Source organism: Plodia interpunctella, chromosome 27 (assembly GCF_027563975.2).
Source record: "Plodia interpunctella isolate USDA-ARS_2022_Savannah chromosome 27, ilPloInte3.2, whole genome shotgun sequence".
Taxonomy (NCBI): Eukaryota; Metazoa; Arthropoda; class Insecta; order Lepidoptera; family Pyralidae; genus Plodia; species Plodia interpunctella.
Genome location: NC_071320.1, coordinates 802,822 through 827,917, shown reverse-complemented (window position 1 = coordinate 827,917; position 25,096 = coordinate 802,822). Strand labels below are relative to the sequence as shown.

The 25,096-nt window shown below is 34.8% G+C and overlaps 1 protein-coding gene across 2 annotated transcripts; it reads right to left on the bottom strand.

The window, feature by feature from the left end:
* Positions 1-4,856: 4,856 nt before the first annotated feature.
* On the bottom strand, positions 4,857-24,876 carry LOC128681572 (angiotensin-converting enzyme-like). Of its 2 annotated transcripts, none has more exons than XM_053765581.1 (18): positions 24,448-24,876; positions 18,179-18,255; positions 17,176-17,310; positions 16,391-16,475; positions 16,164-16,286; positions 15,659-15,823; positions 14,591-14,660; positions 14,029-14,220; positions 13,123-13,237; positions 12,614-12,766; positions 12,155-12,279; positions 11,101-11,185; positions 10,629-10,731; positions 9,920-9,994; positions 8,002-8,076; positions 7,125-7,258; positions 6,246-6,344; positions 4,857-5,063 (listed from the first exon to the last, which is right to left on the bottom strand). In XM_053765581.1, the coding sequence occupies exons 1-18, from the start codon at positions 24,526-24,528 to the stop codon at positions 4,874-4,876; spliced, it is 2,082 nt and encodes a 693-aa protein (XP_053621556.1). In that variant the 5' UTR covers positions 24,529-24,876; the 3' UTR covers positions 4,857-4,873. The 2 variants fall into 2 exon arrangements, with proteins under 2 accessions (XP_053621556.1, XP_053621557.1); XM_053765582.1 differs by having other exon boundaries at positions 10,638-10,731.
* Positions 24,877-25,096: the final 220 nt, after the last annotated feature.

Below are 25,096 nucleotides of genomic sequence, written 5' to 3'. Positions count from 1 at the left end.
TTTTAAATATTTAGCGGCCAAAACTCAAAATTGATTTAGATACTGTGCTGTCACACTGTATTAAAGTTAAAAATGTTTAACAAAAGACTTGGCTATATGGGCTAGAACCCTTTGCCTCCTCAGTGACACGAGGGAGTTAACAAAAACAAAAAATTAATAAAGTTAATGATCGCTTTTAAACCGTGATGAGAGAATGAAAAGTTTTTCAAAATCAGCTAAACTTCGAATATTTTCCATGTTTCTTTAGGCAATTTCTCTCAATTTTGTTTTGTTAATGATTTGTTCAAGCAAGAAACCTCTTGAGCCGACTGCACAAATGATCTATTCTTTTATATAACAGATGACAAGAAAATTGAAAAAAATATGTAATACACTAAATAAATGCTGCTAAAAATAAAAAAAATATTGTGTTTTCATAAATTATGATGACTGACTTATGCCGTCCGTTTAGTTAGTGCAGTTATTATTTTATCTTTGTTATAAATAACGTATTTACGTCAGTAACCATGGAATCTATATTTAATAATTCTATTTTCAAATTTTAAATCACGAATTTATGCCTTTTTACTTTATTAGTATTATCGGTGACGACCTCGGTGGCGCAGTGGTAAGGTTCTTGCCATTGAACCGAGAGGTTCCGGGTTCGATCCCCGGTCGGGTCATGATGGAAAATGATCTTTTACTGATTGGCCCGGGTTTTGGATGTTTATCTATATATGTATTTGTTATAAAATATAGTATCGTTGAGTTAGTATCCCATAACACAAGTCTAGAACTTACTTTGGGGCTAGCTCAATCTGTGTGATTCGTTGTAATATTTTATATTTTGTGATATATTATATTATTATCGTAGTTGCATAGACAAAGATATTTTTTTACACTGTATATGAATAACTTATAATAGTTTTGATTTTTAAATTATATTAAGCTTGTGTTACCATCTCAATTAGATTTTACCTTTTCTTTTGTTTTTTTTCTTTGTAAATATTAAGGTATAAAATAATTGATTTTCTCAAAAGAATTAATTTCATTTACAGAGAAAATATATATTATCTGAGGTATTAAAAATATACGCAAGTTTTTTATTTTTTGTTAAATAAAAATTGTGTACTGTTTTTTGTGATAATAATTGTACTATTCATATCGCAAATCATGGCTTTAATATTTTGATTTTCTACGTAAGAATCTCGTATGAATTTTGTGATTTTTAAGCTCAACTTAGATTAAGTATTTGTTTTTTACAATCGTATATATACAAGTAATTTGGACATTTTTACACAAGTATAATAAAAATAATGAATATTTGTATTTAACTTCAATTTTATATAATACAAGAAAAATGACATAAGTATTGAATTTTTAAATAATAATTTGAAGTGTTGTTCTTATTAAAATTGTACATTTTATATATTGTGCTATGTACTAGTTTGATATACTTTCATTTTTAAATATTTTATTCAGTATTATGATTATATTATAATAATCTTTATTCCGTGAAAATATTAGATTACATATATTTTTATACAAAAAGTGTTGTGAAAATAAAATACGTTTTTTATCTTTACATTTTATTATTGAAATAAATATATTTGTTTGTAAGTAAATGCATTTTCATTACACGTTTCAACCTTAAAACTACTAGTAAATAATTAAAAAAAAATAAGTTATATCATGAAAAACCGACTTGTGGCACATTTAAAAAGCAATAATATAATAAGTAACAATCAATTTGGATACCAGGAAGGCAAAGGCACAAAGGAAGCTATTGACAAGCTTGTAAATTTGGTAACATCAAAACTTAATGATAATGTTAAAGTCTCTGGTATTTTTCTTGACTTGAGTTCGGCTTTCGATTCCGTGGATCACGACATATTATTAATAAAACTTGAACACTTAGGTATAAGAGGAAAATATCTTGATTTATTTCGTTCTTACCTTTCTAATAGAAAACAATTTGTAGAAATTAAAACAATCGAAGAAGGTCAAGAAAAGGTAACTAAATCTAAAACGGAGCTCATCAAAAGAGGTGTACCACAAGGTTCCATATTGGGACCCATCCTATTTATTATTTTTACCAATGACTTAAGTGACTATATTATAAAGAAAATACCTGACATTGAATTGATAAATTTTGCGGACGATACAAATGCTATTATATACGACATTGACATGAATTTATTAAAAACTAAGATTGATAAGACTTTAAAAGCTTTTGACGAATGGTTTACGTCAAATAACTTAAAACTAAATGCTAGCAAAACAAACATTATATTGTTTAGATAAAGCAAAATTAAATGTAAACTTTAACGGGAAGCAAATCGACGTCGTTGATAAGGTCAAATTTTTAGGTATCTATATAGACCAATATTTGAATTGGAAACCAGAACTGTCCAAAATTGAAAATGCAGTCTCGTCGGCATCTTTTGCATTACGTAGTCTTAGAGATGTAATAAGTTTGGAACGGCTTGAAATGGTGTACTTTGCTTTAGTAGAATCTAGACTACGCTACAGCATTAAGTATTGGGGAAATAGTTATGACTACAATGTAAATAGAGCGTTCGTATCTCAAAAACGGGCAATTAGGACATTGCTGCGATTACCTCCTCTAGAATCATGTAGGCCTCACTTCAAAAAGTTAGGAATATTGACTGTACCGGGTCTATATCTGTTGGTTCTCCTGACAGACTTCAAAAAGCATCTTCCCCAGTTGGAAGGGGAAAGAGAAAGGATAGCACGCGAAGCAACGAGGAGGAAACATTTAACGCCTGACATGATACCTCACTTAAAAGTATTTGAACACAGCCCGCAATATCAGGCAATTAAAGCTTTTAATAAGCTACCGGTGGAGTTCAGGCAAAACCTTAAATTATCAGAGTTCAAAAACAAATTAAAGACTTATCTGATAGAACGGAATGAATATGTAATAGAGGATTTCTTTAAGTGACCTAAACAATGTTTTTTCTTTTCTTCTTTTTTTTTCCTTGACAAGTTATTGTGAGCATCCAAATGTGTGTGTTAAGTTTAAGTATGATGTCCTTTTATTATTAACGATTTATAATTTAATTTTAACTTATTATTATTATTAGATTTTATATGAATATTATATTTCAGACACAATTTGTAAATTGTTATTGAATAAATGAATGAATAAATTTTTACACACAATTTTGGCAAAATGTACTATTTAATTAAAGTGGAAGCAATTAAAATATGTTTGTATGAGAAAGACTGTAGGATCTTGTCTGAGTATATATTATAAATAATTATACTCGGTATTTGACAAAGATCATTTATTTATGGCTGGTAAATCACGAGCAATACATTTAAAAGTAACAACCGCTAAAAATGGTGGATTTGTTTTGAAGAAAAGAAACATTGCGCAGGCGCGAGCTCGTCGTCACAGCGCATGCGCGTAGATAATGTTGATCGATAATTTCTAACATTTCTATATGTTTGAATAAATCATATTCATTATAAATATTTAATTTACTAAGGTAAGTAAAAAATTTGATACACACAAGTACTTGTCCGTCCCGGCTTCGCTCGGGTAAAACCATAATAAATTATACGCCTGATCCTTCCTCTTGAATCTTTCTTTCTTTAAAAAAAAATCCCGTTGCGTAGTTTCAAAGATCTACGCATACATAGGGACAGACAGCGGGAAGCGACAGTTTTATACATTGTAATTTTTTTTCTAGATGCTCAGTCCATGATAATGAACAACTTTTCATATGACAGTAGAAAAGAAATCGCGAAAATAATATCAGCTCTTCTATACAAAATTAAATACTTGATTAAATTGTGAAATTAAACGATTTTTTTACGGGTTTTCAAGGTTGCTTCGTTGTTCAGTACCATCGACTGATCATGTAGATACAATAGTATATTCTTATACTATTGTATCTACATGTAATATTGTGAAAAAAATTCGGCTGCGGTCCATTACATTTTGCTCGAGTTAGGTATTTGATTTTGTATGGAACAACTGGTATTTTACTCGCGATTTAGGGATTGCTCCCATACAAAAAGTTGTCAAAAGCATGTGTCTACATGCAAAGTGATGCCAAAGTATAAAATGTCTTCATGTACACTACTAGATGCACCCTGTGGTGTTTTATTCATTTATTTAACTATTAAAAAAAAAAAAATGGTTGCCTGTAAAGTCGGTTTTACGGGCGAAGATTTTACGTGACAACGTCTTTTTACGTGCGCGGCAGACCGATCATAGTTGAGTGGGAGAGAGACGCAAGGCATTCGGCGGGCCTCTCTCTCGTTCGGTGACTCATCGTAACGTTACCGGGCGTTACACTTTTTCATAAGTGACTCCCAGCCGCAACCTAATTTAAGACGTTGTCACGTCAACAATATCGCTAAGTATCAAAGACAAAAAGATAAAGATTGTTTTTGTTTATTTGCAAATACACGAGTTTAATTCTTTTCTCAATGTGGTGTTAAAAGAAACACTTAATCCTACATGTTTCACCGTCCACGGGTACGCGAATTTAAATGCAGAGCATGCTATCGTCCCACAAAACAAAATCGAATAAATAAAAGTAACTAAATTAACTAAATTTTATCTAAATCTATCTTAAAAAAAATAGTTCAAATTATAATAACATTTATCAATAAGCAAGGTCCTGAGGTGCTTTTTGAATACTTAAATTTAAATCTTTGATAAATTTATTTCGAAATTTAATTTATTTAGCCGAGTTATGACCATTTTGACTGCTGCAGCACGCGAATGTTCGTTCCTATTATTCTGTTATTTTGTGGCTGTAACAGTTGAATAAACAATGTGTCTATCTATCAATAACTCTTAATGCAGAGTTGTCTAAGTAAATAAATAAAACAAAAAGAAAAATTAAAATAAAATTTAATACAACAAATTACACATAATCATTATCGAGACTAAGCCAAATAGTCTGCTCTCGGTTAGTCCCAGGTTCGAATCCGCGGCACCTCGTTGGGAGAACAAAGCCACGTCGTGGTAGTTCGAGTTCCAGCCAATCAGGTTCTCGTCTCGGTTCTGGACGCGCAGCCACAGTTCTAGGGGTCTGAAGTACCTGACCAACAAACAATAAGCTTTAAGTACCTACATAATTTGAAAATGAAGCCCTGTTTGGTTGTTGTGGTTCCGGTTCCGGAAAGAAAGCCTTGCCATTATATGCATTAATGTTTATTTAAGCATTGTAAAGTTATAAATTTATATGATAAAGTTAAAATGGAAATTGTCTCTGAAAACCTAAATCAAATAAATTCTTTAAAAGGGCTTGGCGCAACTTAACATACCTACCTAGATATATCCTACTTGTATATGTAAGTTAATTGTGTTTCACATCGATATATATATCACAATCATAACCTGTTTTGATATACCTTTTGACTATGTACATTATGTACTTTTATATATTATTAGAAAGAAAAAAAAACATTGTAAGAAACAATAATGGTAAGCCGATCTGGCATGATAGGGACCAACACTGTTCAAATGAGTTTCTTTCGGCATTTCTTCTCAGCAGTGGTCGTTCCGAAATACCAGTAGTTTGTAGCTTGTGAGAAATAACTATAAATATAAAGATTGACGAGAAAAAGTGCCTGTGAAGGTCTAATTTCTGAATAAATGATTTGAATTTGGAATTTTTTTTGAATTTTGCATTTAACAATGTTCACGGCAATAGAATGTGGGAGCTGTAACAATATATGTACAAATGCTTAAGAACTATCTATATATTAACTGTGTAAAATTGTATTGAGTAGTGACTCGCCTTACCAAGTGTAAACCTGTATAGGATTTTGTTGGTTTGGTTAGTGTCTGTGTTTTTCATATAAAAATTAGTAACATAAAGAAATATATTAAAAAAAAAAAACCGTGTACCATCAAATGTATTTTCAATTCAATCCAATGTTCATTTATCCATTACTTTAGCACGCGGCTTCGCCCGCGTGTTTTCCGCGAAAGCGGAACCGAACAAATTTTCATACAGACTTTTTCACCCCCCTATTATAGATAATTGGGGGTGGAATTAAACAAAAAAATAGTCTAGCGTTTTGAATTTGATTCCTCGCTGAAAATATAGATTTTTATTACAGAAAAACTCACTTATTCCCAAGGGTTGACAGGTCAGGCAGCGGGACGGTTGTAAAATTACAGCCGAACCTTTACAGTGGTATCTACCCTTGTAGGGTGTTTTTACGCTGACTACGGGCTTCGCGGCTTCACAACCCAGAGATCAGGGAGAACTTACTTAACGATAGCTTCAGGTGAGATTTTGTTCGTCTTCCCTTTGGTCATGGTCCTGATGATCTCTGATGCTGATTTTGATGCTCCTGCCTGCATTACCTCACTGCGGGATAAAGTATACTATACGGAGTGATTTCTTAAACATTGTTATTATTGTATCTGCACGCTCAGTCGACGGTACTGAACAACTTTTCGTATGGAAGCAACCTTGAAATCGGGAAAACGAAATCACACCTTTTCAAATTGGTGAAAACCGCATGAAAATCCGTGCACTAGCTTTTGAGTTTATCGCGAACAGGCTGACCAGCCAGAGGAATTTGTTTTATAATATGTAAAAAAGTAAGGATTACGTTTGTATGGGAAATTAGGAACTAATTTTTCAGTAGGCCTACCACGAAACACATACTCGTACCAATGTACGAGATATCGTGTATGTTGGTGGTGGTGTAACGGTTAAGACCGGTTAATCATGTGGAGTGAAAGGTCTCAGGTTCGTATTATACTCGAGCCACATGAGTTTGTATACCAATCTGGCTCATGTATAGTAGTTTTCATAGACCACCACTTGCTTCCGGTGAAGGAAAACATCGCGAGGAAACCTGCACACTGGTTGACAGTTTAGTTCCCTAGTGTGTACGCGATTACTTGTCCCAAGATGGCGGTATGGTCGTAAAGGTCATGTCAAATGCGTTTAGGCGACTTGTATAAATTCTGACACCAGTGCGTAAGCAACAACACACTCGATATGATAATGATAGAATATATCGTGTACGCATCGAGTGAAAAAAAAGATAGAACGTGTGGACGAAATGACTCGCTGCGTGTTTTATGTTTCATGGTAGACACCCAGACAACATTGGGCAGTGCCCAAACGGTGACTTACCTAAGTAGTCTCCCAGCGTCCCTGCTCCTGTAGACGTCACACTCGTGCAAGTGTCCCGTGTGGCCAGACAGCGAACAGAGCTGGGAGAAGATCTGGAACTCTAGGATTGTGGCCAGGAAGTACTTCATGTATTCCTGGAATGTTTAGTTTTGGCTGAGAAACTCTCTCTCATCTCCGACGCCTGTCGGTAGCGTAAAAATAACCTTAGAATTTTTAAAACTCGGCTGTTGTTTTAAAACCAGCCGCCTGCCTGGCGACTTATATTTATTATACTAACTATCTGCGCTCCGTGGTTTCGCCCCCGTGGGAAATTCGGGATAAAAATTACCCTATTATTTATAGTATTTGAGTTGTCTAATAACCAATGAATAAACAAATTAGCCGCGCCCCGGGGCTTCGCTACCGTGGGAATTTCGGGATAAAAAGTTCCCTATGTGTTATTCCAGGTTATATTCTACCCGTTTACCAAATTTCATAACAATTGGTCCAGTACATTTTGCGTCAAAGAGTAACAAACATACATCCTTTTTCAACTTTCGCATTTATAACATTAGTAGGATTACAAAACTAATGTAAACTAGTTGTTCGCCACGAACTTGTTCACGCGAACATGTTGTGAACGTTGTTCATCGCGAACACAAAATCAATTTTTAATGAGTTTTTATAAAATTGTCAACCGATTTTGATGCCGCGCGAACTTAAAAATTCTATTCTTCAGACAGATTCTACATACCTGTTAAATTTCATCAAAATCAGACCAATGGTTCGAAAGTTATCGCGTTACAAACATACATACAAAAAATGTATTTTTGCCGCAAATCGAATTGCTCGCTCACATCGCTCGCTCGATTAATTACTGAAGTAATTGAGTACTTACTTGATCAGCAATAATATGATATTTGGAGCCGGGGTCAAAATCGTTTTCGCTTCTGGGCATAGGCGGTATCACACCCTGAAAACATGAAATGTCAAAACTAGACTAAACTAATGTAATAGACGAAACTTATGTAAATTCCGCATATACGACGTTTTTTATTTTTATTTTCTTTTCATCAAAATCAAAATCAAATCATTTATTCAGAAATTAGGCCTTCACAGGCACTTTTTCACGTCATATTCTAAATTAAATTATGTTTACCAAAGTTACAAACTACTAGCATTTCGGAACGACCACTGCTGAGAAGAAATGCCGAAAGAAACTCATTCAAACAGTGTTGGTCCCTATTATGCCAGAAGGGCTTACCATTTTTTAAATATAAATTTATGTATAATTTTTTATCAGTAATATAACATGTAAGTACACAATAAAGTACATGGTCAAAAGGTATACTGAAACATATTATGATTGTGATCGAGTGCTGATGAAAGGAAAATATATATACTTATATACTACATCTAATTATTGTATGTATTGTCATATCGGGTTTTTGTTGGTGTTCTTCAACTGTTTCAAATTAATAGGCACAGTGTAACACTTTTATGTTTTGACGTTTTATTTTTTTTTTACATTTCAGAACTCTTTCATTCATTCATTCATTATTTTGTTCTTGATAATGTCTTGTCATGGTCTTGTATGTCAATCTGAAATATTGGTTGATTATATTCTAATGTCTAAAGATTAAAATACATTTTAATCTCCTATTTATCTATTAAGACAGATCTGTAATTATTTATAGGATCCCCAAATATTTTGGGTAAGAGCTACTTTTATTCTTTGTTATTAGAAGTTGTTATTTTGTTAAAATATAGTTCTATGTGAAAAACCTCATCATAGATAAATATTGTATGTAAGCAAATCACCTATATTTATCCTATTTACCATCGCTTTATTATAAATAGCATGTGGCTAATTGCATAGCATGCAATTACTTTCCTTCCATAGGGATGTACGGTCCGGCACCGGATTCCCCTTCATCCTACGGCCGCACTTTGAAGCTATTCCCTTTCCCTAAGTTTTCTTGATGTCTGGCTGATTTGGAGGATTAAAGGAAGTGGTGTTTTCCTTTAAAGACCTTTTTATCAATCGGGTAGTGTTAATATTTTGTTACCCACCTATTTAATGGTATTCTTCCATTTCCTTTTTGTTAAATTTTCTAAAATTAAAGTCTGTCATTTTTGTAACGAAGTCATTATTGTTATCATTTTCTTAATAGTCTAGAATAAATGCCACAGGAGTCTTGTAATTAGCATAGTTTTTATATAATGAAACATATGTAAGTTTACTCTATATTTCGCCGTAAGACCCCGAAAATAAAATAAATAAAATATGTGTATGTCGCAGGCATTTTGTATGTTTCCGCCTTTTATATACAGCGTCGTCAGTATAAAAACGCTCGTCTTTTTGTATTATGACAAAATGGCGACAAATTTCTCAACGATGGTTGTAATTTTAGGGTGAATAAAAAGCATAACTTATTGCAGGTTACAAAGCGTTGATTGTGTAATAAGAATAAAAAAAAAAACAATTTTATATTGTTTTTGAATCTTCAAAAGACTTGGCTGTATGGGCTAGTACCCTTTGCCTCCTCAATAAAACGAGGGAATAAAAAAAAAAAAAATGTTCTTGAATCTATGGTAGTTTTTTTATTTTTACTGAACTTAATCGAATAATATAATCATATCACTCAACTTGATCGGTTTTATAATTATATCCCTAGTAAAATAGTATTTAAATAAATACCTTTTTATACGATGTTCCAGTATGTAAGTAATTATATACCTAGAGACATAATTATATTATTATTTTTTTTACTATCTTATTGCGACACATATATTAATAGAATGTGTGAATTTACCTGATATCTCAATTTCATTTGCCACCATCTAGAATTCATGTGTTGGACGCCATCTTCTAATACAGACCACCTCCACTGAAAAAAATATATTTTAACTTGAATGGTTTAACCTGACGCAAAACTGTGTTTGCCATTTTGTGTCATTTCAATTTATGTTTTAATTGAATTTAAATTAATTATTAATAAGTATTGTAATGCGAAAGATTCTGAGGATGTATGTGGGCATGTGTGTATGTGTGTGTATGTTTGTTAGTCTTTCACGAAAAATCTATTGGACGGATTGTTATGAAATTTGGTACACGGGTAGAATATAACCTGGAATAACACATAGGGTGCTTTTTGTCCCGAAATTCCCACGCGAGCGAAGCCTCGGGCTAGTAATACTATAGTTATGAGCGGACAAACGTAAAGCATCCAGAAAGCTAGTATTGAAATAAGATTATGAAATCAAATCATTTATTCAGAAATTAGGCCTTCACAGGCACTTTTTCACGTCATATTCTAAATTAAATGATGTTTACCAAAGCTACAAACTACTGGCATTTCGGAACGACCACTGCTGAGAAGAAATGCCGAAAGAAACTAATTCAAACAGTGTTGGTCCCTATTATGCCGGAAGGGCTTATCATTTTTTAAATATAAATTTATGTATAATTTTTTATCAGTAATATAACAATGTAATGTATAACAAATGATTAAATAAACAAACCCATGTTACCTGATCCACCATGAATGAGAAAGGCAGATAGGCAATCTTCTCCAAAGCCATCGTCATGAGGAAATTCATGCTCACTTCGTAAGGGTCGTGGGTTCTATCAACATGTTCATAAAAGAGGTTTTCATTCATTTCATTAATTATTAAAATGTCATTCGTCTCATTCACATATCGTAGACATATCTTTCATTCATTTAATTAATGAATGACATTGATGATAGATATGTCATTAATTTCATTCATCCATTCATTCGATCCTGTAGTTGGCACCGACTTCAATTCAAGAAGTAGGCAACACGTGCCTTGTTCAATTTAAAAAGTTGAATCGAATCCATGACACAACAAGGGAACTTTTTATTTCGAAATTTCCACGGAGACGAAGCCGCGGGGCGCAGATTATAGTAATAGTATGGAAAATAGATATGTATTACGATAAATGGGTACGAATGGTACGATGAATTCTTACTTATTCTGATAAAGGCCAACTCTTTGTAAATGTGGTAGGTTGTAAACCGATAGAGTGGCTGCGTTGGCGACGGCTTCGTGGAACGCTGAAAGTTTAAATAACTTAATAATTAAATCTTACTAACATTGTAAATGCGAAAGTTTGTGAGTTAGTATGTGTGTATGTTTGTTACTCTTTCACGCAAAATCTACTGGACGGATTGTTATGAAATTTGGTACACGACGGGTAGAATATAACCTGGAATAACACATAGGGTACTTTTTATCCCGAAATTCCCACGGTAGCGAAGCCCCGGGGCGCGGCTAGTTTGTTTATTCATTGGTTATTAGACTAACTCAAATACAGTGTCAGTATGATGTGATATTTGCCTGTCAGTTTCATATTGTTATGTGCGGGTAAGAGAATAAAATCAGTCTTGGTCTAGCATGACTTTTATTCACAACATAGTAAAAACAAATTCAATTAGAAGCCGCAAAAATATACCCCCAAATGGCTGTAATGGGAGACGAAAGCTTGTATGAAAATCATGACTTTTCAACGTCGTATTCCTCACGGCTGAGGGTCGTGGTCATTACGTGGAATGAAACACAACAACTTTCTTGGCACTGTGAATGGAGTGGTTTGCCATTGCCTTCTTCATTTCACACACAAGTTAATAATCAATACCAGTTTGCAGGTTTCCTCAAGAAAAGACGACTGTTGGGGCTTGGGTCTCGAAAATCAAAGATTTACAAATTTGGAGTGGCGACGATTTGTTGCGCTCGATTCGAATCGAAAAATTCTCATGTGAAGGAAACGGATAACCGCGCGGGGTTGTCATATCAAAAATTAAAGATGTTTGCGGTCTATGGTTTCAAGACTAAAGCTATCCATCCACTAGTGCTCCAACATGCCCCCGGCCTTGGAAGCTCCTGTTTCCAAAGTGTCCTGCGCTGGATCTCCTGGGTCTAATCGAGCAGTGGGCAGATCTTGCTATATATTATATAGACAAATTAATTCGTTGTTCTACGCTGACGAAGTCGCGGGTGAATAGCTAGTTAAAATAAATAAATACCTGGGTTAGCTCCGTCCCTAAACATCTGTGGTTGCTCGGCGTACTGGAGGTAGTATTGTATGTGCGCCATCTCGTGGTGGGTCGATATCAGATCTTGCATTGTCACCTCTGTGCATTGTTTTATCCTGAACAGAAACGATGACTTTAATACATAGACAGAAAAAACTATAGACATTTTCAAAATTTTCGATTCAAAGAGCCAACAAAATTGGTAATCACTTTTCAAATTGGCAATAAACAAAAGAAAAAGTAAGTTAACAATAAATAAAAGTAGTTAAAAAAAACTATTATAAAATTCATATAATTTAATATAATTACATATAAAATACCTGTAGATACTTATAATTTAAACTTTAGTTTTAACGATGTAATTAATTCCTTTTTCTAGTTTTAGCGTTGTAAATATATCTATACCTTTTAAAAAATAATAGCAATTCTGAAGATATTAAAAATAAATACCTGTAATCAATTCTATTACAAAAGTCCCAGGCGCTAGCAGTACATTGTACGCTTTGTTGCTGAGGCCTGACTAACATTGAGCCCCGCCAGAACTCAGGGGGGACCGGCTTCAGCCCCATCGATGTGTAAAACTCTTCCGCCATTTGGAACATTCTAGAAAGTATAAATAGCTTCATCCTATTATTTATTTACAAGAAATAAAACATCTTGGATAATTTTATAAATGGACATTACATAGCAAGTTACTAACGTCCACATGCTGTCTCTTTTTCCATGTCGTGTAAAAAAAAGAGAGAAAATGTGGACGCAATGTCGTGCTACGTGTTTTATGTTTCTTCCCCTGATATAGAGTTCCGGCAAGTTTTCATTTTTGATCGAAACAATAATGATGTCATCTATGTATATGCAAAACATCTTTTGTACAATGAAAAAATATATTTATATTTATGTGTTCAAATACTATTAGAAGTAAATACCTCGCCCAGATTATGTAAAAATATATAAGCTACCGTAAAGGTGTGAAGCCCTGTCGCAGCATTTCAGCTGTGACATCCAAGTTCGGTGATTGGGGAAAGGGCATCACTAGATCCATGATAGATTTCCAGTTCTGGGCCCACATGTTGCCTGTAAAAGTTATATTTTTGAACGGATTTATATTTTGAAATTCTTACATATTATAAAGAAAGTCCTCTACTGCGTCTGTTTATCTCTCTGTTCGCGATAAACACAAAAACTACTTTGCCCGGATCTTCATGCGGTTTTCACTAATAGATAGTGTGATTCCTGAGGAGGATAGAGGAATTCCTGAGGTTTAGGTGTATAATTTATTGTGTTTTTATTCGAGCGAAGTCGGGACGGGCCGCTGGTCATATATAATTTTAAAATCTTTCTCCGAGGCGGAGATGTCATGTCATATCCGGAACAGTTTGTGAAGAAACCGGGTAAATATTGAGCATTAACCGGTGGTCTGGGGTAATGTGCCACATTTAAAGCATATTACAGAACATTTTAGTGCTTTAGTAGGTGTTTTAGACCAAATATGCGTAAGCGCAGTCATTTAATTGGGTTTTGAACATCTTTTTGTGAGCATTTTTACTAAAGCATTAAATTAACTCCCTTAGACTAGCCTCTTTTGTTACCTACAAGCTGTTTCTCGCGGTAAAAATTAAAGTTACCTCCAACTATCAGCACAGCACGGTACACCAGAAATCACCTTATACCAACGCTCCGTTTTGATAGGAAACAAGGACAGATTGACACACTTTCCCTCTTATATTTGTGTGTTATTTGTCCATGTATATTTATTTATTTATAATCCTAATATATATGATCTACAGTCATGTGTCGTCGAGTCAAATGAGTCAAAAGCGTTGATTAAGTGCAAACACACACATACAAAGAAATGACAATATTACCTAACAAATGTGCAGGTATAGGTCCATCAGATCTCACACTCGTCTCCCCATATCTTTGTACCAATCGTCTTCTAACATATGTGAACAGTTGCTTGTACAGTGGCGCCACCTGATTGTAGATCTCCTCGACGGTTGAGCGGAATGATGGGTCGTCGTATGCTGCGCGCATTTGGTCCCCGGCATCGGTGTAACCTGGAAATTATAAAGATTGTTTAGTTTCTCTCTTTTTTCCAGTATGTTAATTGTTAACAGATTTTATACAAGTAGTCTAAAGGCATCTGACATAACTTAGTCTCTCTGCTCTAGTTCTCCAGTCGGATAATTCCCGTTAACTGTTAAATATTAAGTCTGTCGCCTGGGATTTGACATGACTTTTACGAGTACCTACGGCGTCTAGTGGCAAGTAAACGCATACACGCTAATGAACTTAAACTGTTAACCAGTGTACACAAAGGTTTCCTCATGTTTTCCTTCACTGGAAGCGAGTGGTGGTTTATGGAAACTACTATATATGAGTCAGATTTGGATAAACTCACTGCGTCCTGAGTATATTGGATAGTACCTGTCGCGACTGCAGCTTGGTTGGCCAGCTGAACGTATCTCATAAACCTGTTTTTTAGTTTCGGTCCAGTCTGAAAGATAAAAATATAGGTAGAATAACTTATAGGAACTATAGATAGGTAAACAAATTACATTTAAATTTGTATATAGTAGTAGAAATTAAAAGTTATGTAGTAGAAATTTTAATATTATACTCCTTATCCGTACATCGAACGTATCTATCTGTCTTTTTGTATAAACGCGATAAATCAAAAATTCCCGGACGGATTTTTTGATTGTTTCTAAAACAGCAATTGTTGGGTCAGTAGTTCGGTTGTTAGTCCGTTTGACCGGTCTAGGGCAATTTTGGGTAGCATAGCAAATAACAGTAGTTCTCATAAATATTGTTATGAGAACTACTCTACCTACAAATTATGTGTATAATTTTTATGGCTTTAAACGAGCGAAGCCGGGACGGCCAAAAACAAATTTAGTTGTATGGAGTCTCCTTAAATATTTATTTTATTCTGTTTTTTAGTTTTATTTTGTTATAGCGGCAATAAAAATACCTCATCTATGTAAAAACTTCAACTGTTTGTCAGACGGATAGCAAAGTCCACATATTTGGGTCTCTTCTTACAGTAGTTTTCCTCATGGCTGAGGAATGAAACATACACAACGACTCTTTTGGCAATATTAATGGAGTGATTTGCCATTACCTTCTCCATTTCACACACTTGACAAATTATCAACTAGTGTGCAGGTTTCCTCACACAATGTTTTCCTTCACCGGAAGCAAGTGGTGGTCGATGAAATAAAGTCATGTGTAATAATACATGTGGTAATAGACAAAGTCATGTGGTAATAGGATTCGAACCTGAGACTTTACGATCACAGGCGGACGGTCATAATCTCTGGACCACCTTTAGCCGCCGTCGAAACTATATTTCGTAACAAGTTGAAGACTTTCCAGTTTCGAATAAGAACATATTTGTACCCATTCCAAACCGTTTTCAAATCAAATAGTTCTTAAATTGCAGGCCAATAGATGCCACCCTTTGGGTAAGGAATCCTAAAAAAACAATCACACCTGGTCCCTAAAACTCTTCCAGACATAGATCAGTTCGCTCTCGATCCTGGAGTGAGCCAGGATCCTGGATATCTCAGGGTCGAGCTGCATGTCGCAGTAGTTGGGGAAGTCAGCCGGCTCTTGAGGTTGGTAATGCTGGTACGGAAGGTTTGAAAGCTGAAAGCCCTGAAGATGATGAAGAAACCATTTAATAAAAGCTTTTAACTTGCAAGATAAACGTAACTATGTACGTTCCTATGTCTATACGGGTGGAATATTCCAACTCAATTTCGAAGTAGTATATTCAGACGATTGAGCTGAAATTTTGTACACACGTTTAGTTTGGATGACAATGCATTATTATGTTAAGCATGACCTGAAGGTGCACCCAACAATGGCTCCAGATGTGGCAAATCCTCAATGGATATGATTTTTTGGCCACACATTTAATGTAAAAGATATCTTTGACAATAATAAAAGCTTGTGTCAAAAATTACATTATTATTGTAAAAAAAAACTTATTTACCTGGTTAGGTTGGTATTCCGGATAGGAAACTCTTGGTATGTGGGGATCGTAAGGCTTCTGTCCATACGGGCAGATCTTAGCTGAGTTATAGATCTCTTTCATTTCAGATATTAGTTGCTGGATCTGAAATTGAAGTAATAAGATCACAACGTGTCCCCACGTGGCCCCACGCGAGCTTTATCATCGCAGATGGTCTATTTTTTAAACCAATTTAAATGAAGTCGTACCTCGGTGAATTTATCATCAGGTAAGGCAGCCCGACTTGACTGGACAATCTTCATCAGTTGCCTTCTACTTTGGTGATCGGGTAACCTGAAATCATTTTATGTATTTGCTTTTATTTAACTTACTAGATTTTGCGTGAAATCTTTGGCCGCGTAATTGTCCTATGGAAATAGTTATTTAAACGGGATGAAAGGTTCCATATGCCCTTCTCCATATTTCAAGAAGATTTAAAGAAGATTTCGAGAAGATTTCGAGAAGATTTCAAGAAGATTTCAAGAAGATTCCAAGAAGATTCCAAGAAGATTCCAAGAAGATTTCAAGAAGATTTCAAGAAGATTTCAAGAAGATTTCAAGAAGATTTCAAGAAGATTTCAAGAAGATTTCAAGAAGATTTCAAGAAGATTCCAAGAAGATTTCAAGAAGATTTCAAGAAGATTCCAAGAAGATTCCAAGAAAATTCCAAGAAGATTCCAAGAAGATTTCAAGAAAATTGGTTGAGCAGATAGAGTTTGAAGAGGTAACAAACAAACTAACTTTCACATTTATATTAGTAAGTACAATGTATTTATATTAGTATGTATGTTTGTTCAGATGGAATCTTGCAATTCAATTATGAAACTGATACCGATTGAGCTGGAATTTCGTATACACATTTAGACGACAATGAATTGTCGTTGAATGAATAGTTTGTATGACAATATTGTGGACCAGGATTCTCCTATCTTCCGGCGATGGAACTCATCGTTTTGAACACATAACTACAACTACATACAAAACTTGTGGTTACCTTGAGGCGTCATAAGCGGCAGCCTTCCTCCATGACAGCCTTTCGAACTTGGAGCTAAGAGTGAGCTCCTCCAGCATTCGACGGCGGTTGTATTCAGTTATATTGGTGACAAATTTCCATTGGGCCATTGTCACTCTGAAATAGATGAGAATATCATAAAACAAACAAAGCCCTTGGACGCGTCTGTCTGCTCGCATTAAACTCAAAAACAGCATAATTTCATAGAATTTCAAGAAGTGGGCCATCAGACCACACGCACATGTATAAGTACGGGGTTGCATTTCACTTCTCACCTCATCGAATCGATTCGAAGTGAGACGCAGTGAATCAATTGCAGTGCGGTTGTCGTTGCGTCACAATGGAACAGAGCCAGTTCGTATGAGATAGGCCGGGGAGTTGTATGGAAATGGTTCTATTAAACTTTTTTATATTACCAAACAGGAAAACAGGCATGCGGCCAACCTAGTGGTAAGTGGTCACCGCAGCCTATCAACGCCTGCAACGCCAGCGGTGTCACACGCGCGTTGCCTACTCCGTGTCCTAGGATATGTAGCCACAGTACCCTGTGACCACACGCCTCTCTCGCCCTCACACCGGAACACGACAATGCGAGCTGCTGTTCGGCGGCTGACGTAAATGACAGTGAGGTACCCATGCAGATGATCTTTGTATCAAGGTCTACGAGTATTTAGCTACGCTTGCTTTAGTTTTCTGGTATTATAAGTACCAGTTGGGTCCCTATTTTTATGCATACAATTTTATGTCATTATTTAACATGGCATACTTTTACTATGGCACAATGATTTTTAAGCATTATAACGTTCTTGCGCATAATGGTTTACGCATAACAATTTGAACCATAACTAACCTAACCTAAAAGTTAATAATGACACATTTACCCGTGTGCCAGAAATCAATTATGCCTTAGCCTATTATGTCAAAATCGTTATGCCAAAGAACAATAGGACAAAATAGTTTAAAAGCGATAAAAAGTGATCCCTACCTGTAGCACATTCCTGAAGCCTCCCTGTCATATTCCCGTAGGAACTGAGTCGCTTCCGCTGCGTTTGTGTTCACTCCCTGAAAATAAAGTTAAAGATTTGTACAGAAGTGTAACGCGGACCTTACTAATAATTTACTGTGATCGTTGCTAGGGGGCCGTTGTTAGTTGTCGGAGAGTGAAAAATTATCCATTTCAAATTCAAATTCAAAATTCTTTATTCAATTTAGGATGATATACATCACTTATTGACGTCAAAAAATTACTGTCGGCTTCCAAAGCGCAAGTGAAGAAGAAGCGGCGCAACAAACTTCATCGCAGCCTTTTCTCCAAGGACGTCAATTAACAAATATAGGTTTTATACATCTATTAAAAATTAGGAGGACGAATTTACATCATTATTAAAAATGACAAACTTTTAATGAATAAATAAAATAAAATAAAAGTTGTATTTCCAATAAAATTATTGAAAATTGTCACATAATAAAGTCATAAATCAATTACATATGTTATGAGGATACTGCACCATGCTTGGGCCAAACATTATTGTCGTTCACATAATCATCAGACTTGTAATATGCCTTTTTACAAAGTACTTCTTTTATATAAATTCTACATTTTTTGTTCGGCAAATCAAGATTCCATTTAGGCAATTTATTATAAAAACGGATACATATTTCACACACAAATTGATAATCAACCAGTGTGCAGGTTTCCTCACGATATTTTCCTTCACAGATGGTCGATTAAAACTGCTATGAGTCAGATTGGTATAAAAGCACATGTGGCACCAGTAGGATTCGAACTTAAGACCTTTCGATCGACATGCGGCTTTCTATATCACACCACCAACGCACCGCTTCACAGTTCCATTTTAATGTCACTTCAATTTTATTGTACGGAACACTAAAACCTGTAAGTAGGGACAATCACGGCCCTTCGTTTATTCCAGGTAATTATATGTGACAGTTTAGAACAAGTGACACATTTTGTGGTGTATGGTTATGTAGGGCGAACGGTTCTTTTGGCCCTTGGGCATTGGCGTAGCTTGGGCGGTGGGGAAGTTGGTGGTGTCACCCCGTCAAATGTAAAAGCAAGCAATAAATTTTACATGATAAACGCTATGGATAATTAAATATTCATATTTAAAATATTAAATAAATAACAAAACATAGTAAAAACTACGTCATAGGAAAAATATTTTTATGTAAAATTCTTCTTCTTACAAGCTTTGACAGCTGCAAACTCAAATCGTATATTTTGTATTGCCTCGTGTTCAGTGAGAAGTTAATAGTGGAATCTCAGGATTATACATAGCATCCAAATGTGTGTGTTAAGTTTAAGTATGATGTCCTTTTATTATTAACGATTTATAATTTAATTTTAACTTATTATTATTATTAGATTTTATATGAATATTATATTTCAGACACAATTTGTAAATTGTTATTGAATAAATGAATACATAGAAAACTGAGCTAGTGCTTGTGAAGGAAACCCCGAAGAAGAAAATTGTGCAAGCGATTTCTTTTTTTCATGATAGCACATTGTTATGTTGAGTCACTGGTTGAGCTACGCGATGGCTGTCCCATGCGTCAACTCGTGAACGGGTGCCAGAAGGAACTGATCATCTCGTTTCTCATATATTTTCATGTAAGTTAATTGTGTTTCACATCGATATATATATATATATATATATATATATATATATATATATATATATATATATATATATATATATATTATAATCAGCACTCGGATCACAATCATAACCTGTTTTGATATACCTTTTGACTATGTACATTATGTACTTTTATATATTATTAGAAAGAAAAAAAAAACATTGTAAGAAACAATAATGGTAAGCCGATCTGGCATGATAGGGACCAACACTGTTCAAATGAGTTTCTTTCGGCATTTCTTCTCAGCAGTGGTCGTTCCGAAATGCCAGTAGTTTGTAGCTTGTGAGAAATAACTATAAATATTGACGTGAAAAAGTGCCTGTGAAGGTCTAATTTCTGAATAAATGATTTGAATTTGAATTTGGGTTTCACCCCAAATGAGATACACCACTGCCTTTAGTTGAACGAGCGAGGTCTGACATTCTACTTGGAGCAAAAATATTTTTTTTTGTGTTGTAATGCGATAACTTTCCAACCGTTGCTCTGATTCTGATGACATTTAAAATATATATGTAGAATATGTCAAATATGTCAATAGAATTTTTAAGTACGTGGGGCATCAAAATCGGTTCAGTCGTTTTTGAAATATTCACAATTTTATTGTGTTCGCGAGGTCTCAGTTCGGCGGCGAACAACTAGTTTATATATGTAATAGTAGCTCTTGCCCGCGGATGCGCACGTGTGAATTTCAGTTCTTCAAAAGGAATCGAAGTGGAATTTCAGTTTTAAGTATTATTTTATTGCGTATTCTAAGACTGGTAAAATTTATTTATTACTATATGATTCAAATTCGTATTTTCTGTCATTTTAGTTCAATTCCTTCTCGAGCGTTGGCAGTGATGTCGTAACCCTTAAAAAAACGCTGTATAGTCTTTCTAATGTTAACTAATAATTACATAATTAATGTTAATTATTGATTGTTAACAATCGATTTTCGATAGATCAGTCTACTTGTCCAAATACTTAAAATCAAATCATTTGTTCAGAAATTAGACCCACACCTGACTTCATCACTTTTTCACGTCATTATTCTAAATTAAATAATATGTACCAAAGCTACAAACTACTAGCATTTCGGTACTTACTAGCTACTTTTCCAGATGATGTACTTTTCCCTACGTTCGGCTGTGGTTTATTGTCAACTGGTTGACGTCAACCCTCTTTGACAATGCTGTTGTAGCCTATAAGCTTTCAAGGATTTATCCCTTGGTCATGTGTTACGATATACGTACAAGAGGATACGGAGAAGTAAGTAAGTAAAACATGATACAAGATACAATTTAAAACAGACAGGACAATTGTAAACTGGTTCTATACTAGGGCGGAAACCACACGCCATAAAATCTCTGTCTATGATGACCATGGACTAAAATTAGGCCTCAGTATAATGACGGGATGTTCTTTAGACTAAAATTATATTTATTACAATTATTCTTTGTTGTCCCAACCTTCAAGAGGCGCATGCGCATGCGTGACATACGGACAAATATAATAACGTAATTATTATATGGCACAAACATCTTACGTAGATGTAGTTGTGTAAGTAAGAAAAATCTTAGGATCCGGTCCCATTGCTCCCGTCGTCCGTTGTTACGTTGATGCGTGCTCCGTTGTTTTGCATAGGTTGTGCCATTGACGTACGTGGATACTACATACAATTTCTGCCTTGTTTTGCGTTGTTGTCAACGCAACGGAGGAAGACCGGAGCAATGGGACTGGACCCTTTCGTAGGTAGTTTATTCTGTTCCGACCAAGAAGGCTTATGACATCACTTACATTTTTTTATTTATTTAGTTTTATTTTTTATAGATAAAATGTAAATTCAAAAAAAGGTACAAGAAACGAAAATAAATTAAAGGAATGTACTATTTCGATGATTTAGGGTGAGTTGTACCATTCAACTTTGACGTTGAGTTTGACCCGTGCGCCCCGCAAATACTGTACAAGTTATAGTTAAAAATCAAAGTTGCAAACTCTCTACACTTAAAGCACTATACACTACACAGATATTAATTTGTATGAAAGTAATGTCCAAGTGACATCCAGTTTAAAAAGGTTTTTTTAAGTGAAAACTTGTCTTTAGCGGGGTTGTGCACTTTTTGTGAAAGGGTAAAAAATGTTCTCCCGCCAGGACGCGTGACATGATCGAAAATTCGTAAGACGTCACAAATGCACAACGTTAATATTCAAGTTTTCACTTCTGCCGGCACTCGCGGAGTGGAACCTGTATTTTTTTTTTTTGAACCAAATCATAATGGGGCCATTTTAAATTCTTTGTTTCGATAGACTCGGACATAAAACAATACCTATTATAAAAGAACTTTCGCTAAATGACGGAAAAGTGATTCTACCGTGATTGATGCAATGTAAAAAAAAATTGGGATATTAACAAAATATACTCGCTCTTGGTTCGTAAACATTTTATTTACTAATAAAGACCATGTTTTTGCTTAAATTATCAGAATCTATACATATAATATAACTGTAAGCGGGCTTAATGATGAATGGGACTAATAGAAGCAAAAACATTTTTTTTAGAAATTTAGTCAGCCTATGTATGTTTGTTCGCAAAACCTACTGAATGGAATTTGTAGCGGATGGTCTAACTTAAAATTTGGTATAGGTTTCATCGCGATCCGTTGCTTAGAACCCGAGATATTGACAATAATATGTTTTGGCGGGAGCACGAAATAAATGCATTAAAAGCCTATTGATTATTAATATATTGTAATGGTTAAGACGGCCGCCTGTTGATCGAAAGGTCCCAAGTTCGAATCCTACTCGTGCCACATGAGTTTGTATACCAATCTGACTCATGTCTAGTAGTTTTCATCGACCACCACTTGCTTCCGGTGAAGGAAAACGTCGTGAGGAAACCTGCACACCGATTGATTATTAACTTGTGTGTGAAACGGAGAGGGCAATGGCAAACCACTCCATTAATAATGCCAAGAAAGTTGTTGTGTGTGTTTAATTCCACGTAATGACCACGACCCTCAGCCATGAGGAATACGACTATGAAGAAGAGGGAAGTGTGTACATTGAAAATTATTACCACGCATAAGATTCTGGCGACTACGGTTTCTGTTCGAAATATCCTGGTCACCAGAGGGCTTAGTGCGGGTAATTTCACTTTTCACCATCGAATCGATTCGAAACGAGACACAGCGAACCAATGACATTACGCCATTGTGACGCAACGATAACCACACGGTAATGTCATTGGTTCACTTCGTCTCACTTCGAATCGATTCGATGGTGAGATGTGAAATGCTGACCCGCACTAAACCCTCTGATGACCAGGATATTAACAGAGGGCTTAGTGCGGGTTAGCTACGGTCTCGTCTGGGTCTGTATGATTGTGTTTTGTATTCAGCTGTATATCTGTTTATTCATCTGCAAATCACTTGATTGTTCACCGTATTCACGTAGGTACGCCACTTGCAACACTCGAAGTTATCATGGACGCCCCTTAATAAGGCACCTGAAACTATATTAACCTTAAGTCGAAACAATATGATGCGACCTGATTCCATTGTGTACAGTCACGGTGTTAAACCACTTAAAGACATAGCTTTTTGCGTATGAGAGCAAAAGCCGTGACCGTGGTTGACAAAAATTTACTCTTGAGATGATTCTCAGATTAATGTTAAAAGAAATCTGTGTTTTTTTAAAGTAGTTTTTGAAGTACTGTTTCATTATAGCCCCCTACTACCGGAATATTCCCTAGCCTAATCATTATCAGTACTTCCAAACCCAGCTACAGAGGTACTATTGATCATGCAGGACAGTTACTGGAGGTCCCACGTTCGATCCCTGGTCAGAGATTAAAAACACACAAAAATTGCAATTATTTTTAATTGAACACTCAATTAACCACTTAATGTGAATTAATATCATTAATTTATTTTTAACTTGAACGTTATCAAAGAAACCTGTGGTCGTTGAATACCTACCTAGTTCTATATTTAGAGAGGAATTTCATTCGACCATAGACAATACTTTTTTTTCTTCTATACTTAAAAAAATAACACTTTTATTTACTTTAAAAGAGAGATGGCAATCACAAAGAGATACATTTGATCAGTTGATTTTTAGGGTTCCGTAGACAAATGGCAAAAATGGAAACCTCATAGATTTGTCATGTCTGTCTGTCCGTATGTCACAAATATATAGACACTGAAAAAAAAATGTTTTGACTTCTATTAGTCCCATAAAGACCCCCATTAATTATTTTTCTTTAATATCTTCTATGTACAGATATAGCTTACAGTTTTATTATAAGTATGTGTAGAAGAAGCGCATATTGCCTGTCACAATGGTGTCACATTTAGGAAAAAAATTAATTCCTTGTAAATACTTACCCAAAATTTACAAACCTAATTATCATATCCGCGGGAAATATATTCTACTTCTGTTTTTTTTAGAAAATTTTCTTATACATAACATATAATAACGTTATTTCACTCTTTCACCCAAATAATGTTTCCATTATTTGAAAAAATATCGAGATTATTAATCAGAGGTACTTATCATTAATTAAGCATGCCTAATTAATACACTATAAGATAAAGTCAACGATCTACTTACCATTCGGAAGTAATCTTGACAACACGCAAGTCTTGTGAAGAAAGCAAGCAGAGTTAGCACAATTCCTTTGCCCAGTCCCATTTTAAAAAATTAAAACTTCAAACCATTTATTCTTATTAAAATTAAATGTAAGCACTAAAACAAATTAACCCGTACAACTTTCGTTTAAAATCAACATTAGCATTGCAGTTAATTTTTAAAATTTACATTTAAATTACAAATGATGTTACGTAAAAGTATCGCAATCGACTTTTCGGCGGTAAATTTTGACAATTCGAATTTATGGTCGCTGAAAAAGTTTGTTTTTACTTTTTAATTTTTTCTACCATAACGAAAGGATGTTTTTAACACTGAAAATATAGGTCGTATAGTTTTAGAAAACTGTCTCGCGGTATTTCTTGTCGTCGACTGAAGGTATATTTCCGTTGCTTTTGTTTTCTGCATGGTTTGATGAACACGAGTACGATGTAGAAGTGGTCGGCACGAGCCAAGATATTTGTTATCTTCAGACCTATCTCTAGATAAATGTTAGTTTTAAAAAGTTATAGAGCCAGAAACAACTTTTGATTTGAATACCTACTTACCTAGTCCAAAAACTTAGTTTCACGTGATTAAACGCTTATTAGCACAGATTTACAAAATGTTATTA

Excerpts from the sequence above, each read along its gene's own strand:
- LOC128681572 (XM_053765581.1), bottom strand. The coding sequence starts at position 24,528 with ATGGGACTGGGCAAAGGAATTGTGCTAACTCTGCTTGCTTTCTTCACA. Across the intron at positions 17,311-18,178 it reads GCTTCAGGAATGTGCTACAG|AGTGACAATGGCCCAATGGA; the intron begins GTAGGGATCACT and ends CATCTATTTCAG. Across the intron at positions 12,280-12,613 it reads TGTAATAGAATTGATTACAG|GATAAAACAATGCACAGAGG; the intron begins GTATTTATTTTT and ends GTTTCTGTTCAG.